At 36.4% G+C, this 12,049-nt stretch overlaps 1 protein-coding gene across 4 annotated transcripts; it reads right to left on the reverse strand.

Moving 5' to 3' along the window:
- Positions 1 to 1,361: 1,361 nt before the first annotated feature.
- On the reverse strand, positions 1,362 to 10,059 carry LOC125651540 (CCA tRNA nucleotidyltransferase 1, mitochondrial-like). 4 transcript variants are annotated; one of them, XM_048880186.2, is made up of 8 exons: positions 9,904 to 10,059; positions 8,648 to 8,995; positions 8,429 to 8,558; positions 8,071 to 8,197; positions 7,877 to 7,962; positions 7,492 to 7,599; positions 4,927 to 5,039; positions 1,362 to 1,949 (listed from the first exon to the last, which is right to left on the reverse strand). In XM_048880186.2, exons 1-8 carry the CDS (start codon positions 9,952 to 9,954, stop codon positions 1,503 to 1,505), a joined length of 1,410 nt encoding a protein of 469 aa, XP_048736143.1. In that variant the 5' UTR covers positions 9,955 to 10,059; the 3' UTR covers positions 1,362 to 1,502. The 4 variants fall into 4 exon arrangements, with proteins under 4 accessions (XP_048736143.1, XP_048736146.1, XP_048736147.1 ...); XM_048880189.2 differs by having other exon boundaries at positions 9,836 to 10,025; XM_048880190.2 differs by having other exon boundaries at positions 9,831 to 10,025.
- Positions 10,060 to 12,049: the final 1,990 nt, after the last annotated feature.

Below are 12,049 nucleotides of genomic sequence, written 5' to 3' on the forward strand. Positions count from 1 at the left end.
TTGTAAATTCGAGTGCCGTAGAAATGGACCATTATCAACTCTTAGAAAGTGTGGCGTGAAATGTAAAACAGTGAGAGATTTGGTGACGATTATGAATGGTATTAAGACATTAACGACCCCCTGATAACGTTGCTCGACGACTACCGGGTAGCATCATTCTTAGAATGACCCAATCCGTGATCTTTCCATTGTCACATGATATATTGCACAAGCGCACAGCGAGAATTTTAATATTCAAATAGGGGTTATTAGAGGTGCTTTAACCGCCATGACTACCGAGATCTTATTGTTAGTGCCGTGTCTATTTAATAGTGATTTAATTGTTATCTCTTGTCAATATTTGACATCTGTATAGGGACAGTAATTCGTCGTTCTTCTATCTGCCGAAAATAAAGATTATTCATGATCATTACAAAGTTTATAATTCCTAATCTTTTCTCAGACAAAGCAACTTCTCAACAATACTAAGCGATATTCCAGTGAAAATGATTTTAACTGTTTTTACTAAACGTATATATAATGAAAAGAAACATTAACTGCCAAGATCCTATATGTACACAGCAGTGGTAAGTCGGGTCTTGAGCGATTGATGAAGAAATCAATTTAGAAAGACGGCAAAAAGCTTGCCTGCCGATGATTTCAGTGACCACTTCTCCTTTAAATCTAGCTGAAAAACTGTAACTCTCCGAGAAAATATTGTGTGGGACAGATCAAAGATTTGTGATTAGCTGCAATAATGTAGCCCTATCAGATTTTTTTTATTCTGACGTTTTCGGGATCTCCCCCCCCCCCCCTCCAAAATAAAAAATCGGAGAGGGCTACATTATTGCAGCTAATATCTGATCTGGCCCAATATTTTCTCAGAGAGCTACAGTCCTGTAGCTACTTTAAATCGTGTCGGCCTGGGTGATGTAAACTGGTCTGGTAGTACACTTCCATCCCGCATGCAGCGTAATCTTTCCAAACTACCCCGTGTGCATTAGAGAATTTCAGGACAAACAACCAAACAAGAAAGGGGGAGCGTGCCAGATCAATTCCTTATCACACAACAGTACCTTGTGCAGCTGATGTGTGCAATGGAACCACCATTGAAAGGATGACGAAAAGTAAATATTGCACTCCATACTGTATAATTGGCAATTGAAACCCCAATACAAAGAAAAATTATAAAGATTAAAAATGGTTGTGATGCATGTACGATAAACGGGTATCTAATTTCATTCAACATATTTTTCAGAGCAAATACCTTATTGAATGAACATAAATTTTTGTATACATGTATATAATGCTTAATATGCTAGAATCACTTTCCTGTCAGGGATGGTGGTCGAGCACACGACCCACAAAATGAATTAATCAAATACATATGATGATTTATTTCTAATTTCAAACAATACATGTAACAACAAAAAACAATTACATGTGGATAAAATAATTTTTAAAAATTCCCCGAAGGAAAAGCGGCTTCAAGAAAGATAACTCTTAAACTAGCACTGCATATTTCAATCTCTCCTTTTCCGTTTCGGCTTTGGGCTCTTTTTTCGTGGCGTTGCTTTCACTTTCTCAAAAATTTCAGGAATCTTTTCCAAGAGTTCCTCTTTTGTTAGAGTGAAGTCACTATATTTCCAAACCTGTCTCACCTCATCTAATGTCAGTTTAAATAATGGTCCTCTGGGTATGTTCATATCTATTAAATCACTTCCTGTTGCTGGCAAAGCAGGTGGAGTCCATTTGCTGAACTCCTCGAGCAAATCTGGTTCATTTTTATACTTCAAAAGATCACATATATGTTCCATTGTTTTTGTCTGTTTACCCGGAGTGTCGACTAACAGATACTGATAAAACTTCAGCTTACCGTCTCCCTCTTGTTTGTCTCGATTATGAACTATGAAAACTCCAGCAGAAAACTCTTCATTGGAGAGCTTGATTCTGTTGTCCAAATCATATAGCTACAAAAAAGGAGTAGAATCACTACATCAGAAATTATTTTGTTTAAATCAAAAAACTACCATAATGGAATAGCCGAATCACTTCACTAGAAAATGCATTAATTCTGTTGTCTAAATCATATAACTACCTTACAGGAACAGCCAAATCACTACATCCTAAAAACAAAGCTAAATTCTGTTGTCTAATTATAGAACAGCCAAATCACTACACCAGAGAAAAAGCTAAATTCTGTTGTCTAATTAAAGAACAGCCAAATCACTACACCAGAGAAAAAGCTAAATACTGTTGTCTAATTATAGAACAGCCAAATCACTACACCATAAGGCCACATTAAAAAAAATGTTGGTTTGCCATAGCCCGAGGGTCATAAAAGATATTGGGTCGGTTGGTAGGGATTTTTTTTTTTTTTGCTGAAAATATATTGAATATCAAAACTCTGTTTTTATATTTTGTGTTCTTTTGATGAAGTAACCCTATTACAGTGAATTACTTGCAGAACTGTCAGAAACCTCTCTAAAAAGTGCAGTTTTAACTTCATGGACAGGAGTAGTTTGTGTATGGCTCATATATCATTTTGTTATTATGATATGTTACTTGTTTTGTGAGTGTTTGTTTTCCAGGTCTTGAATATGTCCATTGTTTTTTCAAATTTGTCTAGAGTCTTGGTTGCCATGATTTTACTCTCAATGACCAATGTAACATGCATGTATTATGAAACTGAAACTTGGTAGCATTGTTGTTGTTCTAAAATATTATTCGTATAAACTCAACACAATTTCATGTTCAATGATGTTGGTCAAACGATTTCTGATACATTAAATCCGTGCTCCGCGGTACCTCGAATTACCGAAATGCCCATTAGAACTAACGAAATTCCCCTTTGAATCAATTTTTTAAGTTAAATTGAAAGATTAGGGATTGATTCAATGTGTAAAATACCGTCTCTGAAGAAAAAATAACATAATTTTTTTTAATAAAAAAAAAGTCTTGTTTTATTAGAATTTGTGTTAATCTAAGGAAGGTAACTCATGTTATTTTTCTTTCATTTAGAAGAATGTGTTCAACCATTATTTCCTAATCATTATATATAATTATATATTGAGGGCCCTTGATTGGAAAATAAAAATGTTATGTATAAATTTTGCTAGAGTTATCTTTCTTTGAAACATCGTGAATGCGAGAAATGAACACAATTGCATTCCCTAACTTTACAATCACAAATCTAAAAACGTTTTATCATAAAAGATTAACATATATAAACTTAATATGCATTAATGTATATAATTAGAGGGGAATTTCGATACTTTTATGTGGTATTTCGAAAACTAATTCCTGGGGGCATTTTGGTAAATTGCGGGCATTTCCGAATATTTGGGATACCCATTTACATTTCCATCGGACACAGTTGCTGTTTGTGTCCATAATTATCGAATGATTCCTCGTCGGATAGATAAAATTCTACCAGTATGCCATATGCCAAATCGATCATTTGAGCGCTTAAAATTGCGGCGATTTACAAAACGCCGCAAAGAACAAAACTAAAAACAAAACAAAACGCATCTTCACAAGTTAAGGGCTATTGATTAGTTACCTCGTTACAAAATAAAAACAACACGCAATGTTCTTGATGTTAAGAAAAATACCCCACGAAGACCATTTTTGCTCTTTCCAAACTTGCATCTTAAACGAGGAATCTCATTGGATGATTTAATTTTAGATCATTGCGTCATACCCTGTCCCAAACCCGTGTTTTGAATGGTGACTGATGCGAGCATGGTGCGAGGTAACGAATCAATAACCGTTGACTTGTGAAGATGAACCAAACGCGGATAGGAACTTGAAAGAAAAACAGAAGTCGGAAAATCGAGTGAAAAAAAAAAAACATGGCCGAAATTATGTCATTAAAAACTTTCCAGTCGGGGGGTTAAAAATGGGTCGGTTGCGCGATGGCAAACAAACTCCTTTTTAATTCTGGCCCAAAAACAAAGCTAAATTCTGTTGTCTAATTATAGAACAGTCTAATCACTACACCATAATAAAGTGCACCGCCACGGCACATGATACGCCCGTCACATATTGTTAACAGTATAGATTGTACCCATTAAAACATTTTTTTTATATCACCTTAATTAAATGTCACAGTGACCTTAAAGTAGGATGTGACACACCTTCTACCTAAGATGCATTAGTTGACCAATTTTGGTGATTCTAGGTCTAATAGTTTTCAAGTTATGAGCCGGACAAGTTTTTGCCATATATGGCCATATCTTCTTAATGAAAAGTCACAGTGACCTGGTTTTAATGTGTGACACACCTTCTACCCAAGATGTATCTACAGACAAAGTTTGATGATACTAGGCCTTGTAGTATTTAAGTTACGGGTCGGACACGAAAAAGCTAACAGACGGACGGACAGATGGATATCTTCTTAATGAAAAGTCACAGTGACCTGGTTTTAATGTGCGACACACCTTCTACCCAAGATGTATCTACAGACAAAGTTTGATGATTCTAGGCCTTGTAGTATTTAAGTTACGGGTTGGACACGAAAAAGCTAACAGACGGACGGACAGACGGACGGACATGAACGCCATACCATAATACGTCCCGTCTTAAGACGGGCGTATAAAAACACTAGAGCATTGACTTGAAATTGTCAACCGATTCTGACAAAAATTTGTACCGACTTATAAGCGGGTCAATGGCAAATTCCTACAAAATAACCTTTAAAAATACAACCGACTTATAGGCGAGTATATATGGTACACCAGAAAAAGCTAAATTCTGTTGTCTAAATTATATAACCACAACAAGGAACAGCCTAAAGAGGTCTAAATGTCTTTGTATGGCATGATAAATCCCAATTTGATATCAAAGATGGGATACATGTATTTTACATATACGAAAGCTGACAATTCCAACCAGGTTACTTGGGTTTATAAAAAGTACTTGTTTGAGACAGTTAATTTTATTTACCTGGTCATCAGTAGACAGTAAAGCCACTAGTCTAGTCATTACTTGGCACCTGGTCACTTCTGTTGCTTCACAAACTCTCTCAAACTCATCCAAGTTACAGCACTCTGGTAAACCTTTACAAAAATACACATGTAATGTACAAAAGTTTATACTGAAGATGTTCTGTAAATTCATATTGATACATTGTCTGTATCTGTCAAATCATTTACAACGTGAAATCACCATTTTAAACCATATCTACATTATGAAATCAAAATAGACATATCTTGTGAAATCCCAAGTATTCAGATAAATCACTACCAGAAAGAGTGTAATTCTGTTGTCTAAATTATATAATGTAAAACTTATACGGTACCAATTTTGATGCACCAGATGTGCATTTCGACAAATAATGTCTCTTCAGTGATGCTCAACCGAAATGTTTGAAATCCGAAATAACTATGAAGTTTTAGAGCTAAATATAGCCAAAAACAGCGTGCCAAAAAAGTGAAGCCAAATTTGTCCAAGGATAAGAGCTATGCATGAGGGAGATAATCCTTAATTTTGAAATGAATTTCTAAATTTTATAACAGCAATATCCACAATAAAAGTCAAATTATCAAAGAAGTACTTTTTTATTACAGTATTAAAGCGCTATTCCAGTAAAACATACATGGGACAGGGGGAAGGCACTTGAAAATTAGGATGACCAGCCATGGAAGTGATTTTGGTACACTCTTATCCACCCATATAGAGGCAAATAATGAAGCTTTATAGGCACCTAGAGAAGCTAATTGATTCATTGAAAAAGTAGAATTTAAAATATTCCCAAATCAGAATTTTTTCCCATCATACAGCACAAAATACTTTTTCATCTTCATATCAACTTTATTTCAGTATTCAATACATGCAATTCCCTTTCAAGCTTAATTTACAAAACACCAAGATTGCCTTTGTCAGTTGTGTGTTCTTCTGATTATTTTCTCACAGATTATATGGTTTGGTAAAATAACCACCCAAAGAAGCAATTTTCGTGCAAAAGTCACCCACCAATAGAATCAATATCCCACCAGTGTGAACACCCACCATAGAATCAATATCCCACCAGTGTGAACCACCCACCATAGAATCAATATCTCACCAGTGTGAACCACCCACCATAGAATCAATATCCCACCAGTGTGAACCACCCACCAATAGAATCAATATCCCACCAGTGTGAACCACCCACCATAGAATCAATATCCCACCAGTGTGAACCACCCACCATAGAATCAATATCCCACCGGTGTGAACCACCCACCATAGAATCAATATCCCACCAGTGTGAACCACCTACCATAGAATCAATATCCCACCAGTGTGAACCACCCACCATAGAATCAATATCCCACCAGTGTGAACCACCCACCATAGAATCAATATCCCACTGGTGTGAACCACCCACCATAGAATCAATATCCCACCAGTGTGAACCACTCACCAATAGAATCAATATCCCACCAGTGTGAACCACCCACCATAGAATCAATATCCCACCAGTGTGAATCACCCACCATAGAATCAGTATCCCTCAGTGTGAACCACCCATCATAGAATCAATATCCCACCAGTGTGAATCACCCACCATAGAATCAGTATCCCTCAGTGTGAACCACCCACCAATAGAATCAATATCCCACCAGTGTGAACCACTCACCAATAGAATCAATATCCCACCAGTGTGAACCACCCACCATAGAATCAATATCCCACCAGCGTGAATCACCCACCATAGAATCAGTATCCCTCAGTGTGAACCACCCACCAATAGAATCAATATCCCACCAGTGTGAACCACTCACCAATAGAATCAATATCCCACCAGTGTGAACCACCCACCATAGAATCAATATCCCACCAGTGTGAACCACCCACCATAGAATCAATATCCCACCAGTGTGAACCACCCATCATAGAATCAATATCCCACCAGTGTGAACCACTCACCAATAGAATCAATATCCCACCAGTGTGAACCACTCACCAATAGAATCAATATCCCACCAGTGTGAACCACCCACCATAGAATCAATATCCCACCAGTGTGAACACCCACCATAGAATCAATATCCCACCAGTGTGAACCACCCACCATAGAATCAATATCCCACCAGTGTGAACCACTCACCACAGAATCAATATCCCACCAGTGTGAACCACCCACCATAGAATCAATATCCCACCAGTGTGAACCACCCACCAATAGAATCAATATCCCACCAGTGTGAACCACCCACCATAGAATCAATATCCCACCAGTGTGAACCACCCACCATAGAATCAATATCCCACCAGTGTGAACCACCCATCATAGAATCAATATCCCACCAGTGTGAACCACCCACCAATAGAATCAATATCCCACCTGTGGAACACCCATAGATTTTTTTTTTTAAACTGCCTTTCCCTCCGTACCCCATGTTCAAATGGAACAGCCCTAAGAAGATTTTGCAGATTCATAACTGCCATTGCAATACATTGTTACCTTATCTTAAAGTACAAGTGCAAAGTGGGAGACAGGGTACAAATGTACCCAATACGTACCTAGGTAGGTGTGCACACCACAAGACACCATTGTCCTCATCAGACTGGTGGCAAAATTCCCCATCAGGATTTTAGATAACTCCATCCAGAGACGCTCACCAGAAATATCTGTAAATACGATGCATCATATTCATTATCCGAGTCCCATATGACCTCCGAGAGTAACAAAATTAGTATCAGTAAGTTAAGGAAACACACCCAAGTGATTGCCAGGTAAAAGATGTCTTTATAACATCTGTGTTTTCCATCTTTTTAAATTCAATATTTTAACAAGTTCTAATCATATTTCAAAATATCATATGAGAAAAGCTGTAAGTAAGCAAATAGGCATGCACTTTGGTCATTATGAATATGTGTGTTTTATTGTTCACCACTGACAACTCACTTTTTAATCCATGTGCATTCTGCCTAATGGCCTCTAGGGCCGATTCTTCATGTACACTGTTTGAGTCAGCTATTCTTCCAAAAAATCTAAGACAAAAAGAACTTAGCTTGGGTATATACTGTACAGGTACAAACTCTCTGTTCAATAATTTCCTTGAAGTAGAATCACCTGTCCTCACCTGTCAGCCAGCTTACCTGAAGTATCTCATGATTCTAAGGTAATCCTCCTGGATCCTTTCAGTGGGGTCCCCCACAAACCGGATTCTCCTGTCCTCCAAGTCCTGTCTCCCACTGAAGTAGTCATACAAATTCCACTGAAAATCTACAAATAAATGAATAAGGAATTCTAGTTTTGTAAAGTTAATACAGGAAAGAGACAATATTGTAAATTAGCAGTTAACTTTGATAAATAATATCAATATCATGTGACTCGACATGAAGAGGCATGGGATTTTCATCTGATCTTAAAAAAAAACCTCACTGTAAAAAACATATATAGAGTTTGTATAAATGAATGTAAGTTGTTAAGCAGAAAAAAAGAGTATACATGCACCTAGAAACATGGCATTAATTGTGAGATCCCTTCTGTTGGCATCAATCTTCCAGTCTGTGGTGAAAGCAACTTGTGCCCTCCTACCATCTGTTATGACATCAATTCTCAATGTTGTCACTTCAAAATTCTCCTTTTAATAGAAAACAAAACAAAGACATGAACTCAGCCTGACACACAATAAAATTGAATTGTATATTAACACTACTTATTTAGTATAACCTTGTCATCTATTCTTGCTGTGATGGTGCCATGCTTCTCTCCATTCATGTTAATCATTCGGATACCCTCGGTTGTGAACATTTCTTTCATTTGTGTGGGAGTGGCAGTTGTGGCAAAGTCAATATCATGAGGAGTTTTGTCCATAAGGACATCTCGGACAGCCCCTCCAGCTATACGCAACTCAAAATTGTATTTCTCAAATATATCAGTCAACTTCTTCATTTCCGGAGTCATAAGCCCATCTAAAACTGGACTTTGAACTTTCATGATTTTTAATTCTCCTCTCCACTTGTTCAGTCTAGCTATATGAGATTTTCTAAGTTGTACGCAGCATGGAAGGTGTTTAGACTGCAATAGAATTGCTGAAGTTATCATTGCCAACAGTAGTATGTGTAACAGAATAGGAAAACCTTAATCAAAGAGGTTGTTCACTTTCACCGATATTCACGATTCTTTTAATACTAAGAATCACTATTGTTTTAAAGATCCCACTTACCTTGAGAATTTATACAAACAATGCTGTTATCAATACAGTACTTTAAAATCATGGTAAGAATTAAGGCCAAATTAGACCGTTTGTGAATCTAGTTCTTTCAAGCATTCATTTTTATCAGAAATTTTTAGTGTCGGGACCAACATAACAGTTGAAATTCAAACTTACAGTATTCATAACTATAAAATATGTTATCAAATCAATAAGATAAAAACGAGGCATAATCATGTTATTCGCACCGCCCGATAAAGTGTAAGATTTATTTTTCCTTTAGTAAGAGTTATTTGCTCTTTAAATTTGGTTTATTCCGTTAAATTACTATAGGAATATGCAAATTTTCAAAACATTCAAATATGGCACCGGTGAAAGAAGTATAAATTAAAACAACCTTGTGGGTGGTGGTGGGGGATGGTGGTGGGGGATGGTGGGGTACATTACAGAATAAACTGCGGTGCGAATAACATGATTATGCCAAAAACGAATACATTTGTTTAGTTCATATTGAATGAATGAAAGACTTTAGTTAATTTCATCAAAGATTTAAATGTATGATTTTTAAAAAATCTAGAAATAGAAATTTCAATGAATAATTGAAAATGAATACAACTTAAAATAAAAGTTGACTCGTTCATGGCAATATGCTGCATTATAATATAATGTGTCCATGCACATGGCATAAACACATTTTACGTCACTGTAAATTTAGTCCCAACCACGCGTGCAATACTCCCTGTCCTTCCATATAATTATTCAGAATACTAACAAGTATCTGTGCTCCGAATTGTCGTCTAAATAAATACGTGATAAATGACATTGATATGCATTTATGATGTTAAAGTCCTCCACCTCTTCAGGATCTTGCAAATGCAACAACGTGAAATAAGTAATCAGTCAATGTTATTATGCGTTTTGAAATGAGTGGTCAAAAGTTAACTATTTCAAACGCAGAGATAACATCGCAATTCGCTAAATTTATTTCGTTCCCAGACCTATTCTGCCCGAGATTTTTTTGCCCAAAATTTATGGATTCAACATCATAAAGGGGACTTGGTGCTAGGAGAAATATACTCTTCATATATTATGCACTTTATTATCAAAGGTACTTTGGAAAATAGAGTGTTTGTGATGTTTTGAATCTCCTTTACGCAAATCTATAATGATCTAGTTGCCAATAGATGGGTTTCATACCAATTGTTAGGCCGTTCTTGACACACTGATTTTGACTAAGGATTACTCTGTTTACCTGATCAAGATATAGAATTCACGACGGGTGTGACTGGTCGACAGGGGATGCTTTCTCTTATCATGCTCCTGATCCAGGAATTTTTGAAAGGGGGTGTTTCTACCATCAATTTTGGTTTTTAAAGGAGGGGGGGGGGGGGCGGACCCATCCTTAAACGTACAAACAATTTTTTTAAATCGTAGAAACAACCTTTTGAATCATTTCTACGATTTACTAAATGATTTTTTTTCCATACTAGGATAAAATGGCACGAATACGCCGTCGTAAATGGTCGATATTTTGTGTGGTTAGAAAAAAAAAAGTTAAGTGTTGATACTGCATCAACCAAATAAGTGTACATTACCAAGGTACATTACTTCAAACTGTTGTGGTAATTAAAAAAAAATTAATCAAATTAATTATTCTTGCATTTTTTCTCTGAAAACATTGGTTGATACCTGTATCATCCACAACAATATTAGTTATTTTGTAAGTGAAAGCAAACGCCGAGGGCATTAATTCAATTCTTTATTCCTTATGCAGTGCAGCATATTGGTTAACATATGTACACAGTAATATAACATTCAGCAGGGGTGAATATAGGTGACAATATACAATGTATATCAAATGGTTCTCTGATATGATTGGCATAACACTCAACATAGGTTATATGATTTAAATCAATCTTATTAAAATCAGATCCTAAGATACGCTCACAATTGCAGAGTATACGGCGCTGATCTAAGACATCTGATTTTAATTAGATTGGATTTAAATCACAATACAATACAGGACTGAGTTTAGTACACAAATATAACACAATGTTATGTACACAAATATAATGTTCATACATGTATACGTAATGCACATGAGCAATACTCATCATCAAGGGCAGATCCAGAGGGGGTTCGGACCCCCACCCCCCACCCCCATTTTTTTTTTGGTGGACCTAAAAGTTTAATAGTTATTCAGTTTTAACGAGTCTTTGAGTCAAAATGATATGAAAGGTGGATACTTATAATTACATCACTCAAATTTATCAACACCAGTATATCATTTAATTCTACGATATATAAGACGACATATGGATATATAATTTTACGATATAAGCCGGAAATGCTCAGAACTGGGCCGGATTTTGCACGATTTGCCCCAGAGATTCTGAGAGCTATAGGCGGCCCCCGGCCTGTTGGGAGTAACCTTTAAATCAGCTTCTTTTTTCTCTTTTTATTTTCATAGGATTAGAATGACTAGAACTTTGGAAACAAGTAATAAATAAAACTAAGTATTTTCATGTATAAAGACTGTCTCACGGATCGATCTCACTAAGTTACTCTAAGATGTTATGTACACGAGATAAGGGGTAAATGGGGGTAGGGTGGATGTAGTGAAAAGTACGTAAAATATCAAGTGCTAGATCACCCTTTAACAAGTTCCTGTATCCGACTGTGCACCACGGATATGGGGATGGGGGTGCTATATGTTGATTACAGGCTCCGCGCTGAAATGTAACACAGTATATCTTGTTTTGTTAGTTATAATACGATACAAAAGGTAGCAAGAGACGGTGCTATAACAAAATTATTTCAGTAGTGAAATATCCACCTCCATCCAAAGTAACATATAGCCATTGTGTATTGTTGAAGAAAGCAAAAGCCTTGTGCAGTTCAGCACACTGGTTAACATA

Source organism: Ostrea edulis, chromosome 5 (assembly GCF_947568905.1).
Source record: "Ostrea edulis chromosome 5, xbOstEdul1.1, whole genome shotgun sequence".
NCBI lineage: Eukaryota > Metazoa > Mollusca > Bivalvia > Ostreida > Ostreidae > Ostrea > Ostrea edulis.

Bases quoted from the DNA above. Each gene is read 5' to 3' on its own strand.
- LOC125651540 (XM_048880186.2), bottom strand. From the start codon at position 9,954: ATGTCATTTATCACGTATTTATTTAGACGACAATTCGGAGCACAGATA. The intron at 7,600-7,876 runs GTGAGTTGTCAG...TCGTATTTACAG, and splicing joins GAATGCACATGGATTAAAAA to ATATTTCTGGTGAGCGTCTC. The intron at 1,950-4,926 runs GTAAATAAAATT...CCTTTTTTGTAG, and splicing joins TACTGTCTACTGATGACCAG to CTATATGATTTGGACAACAG.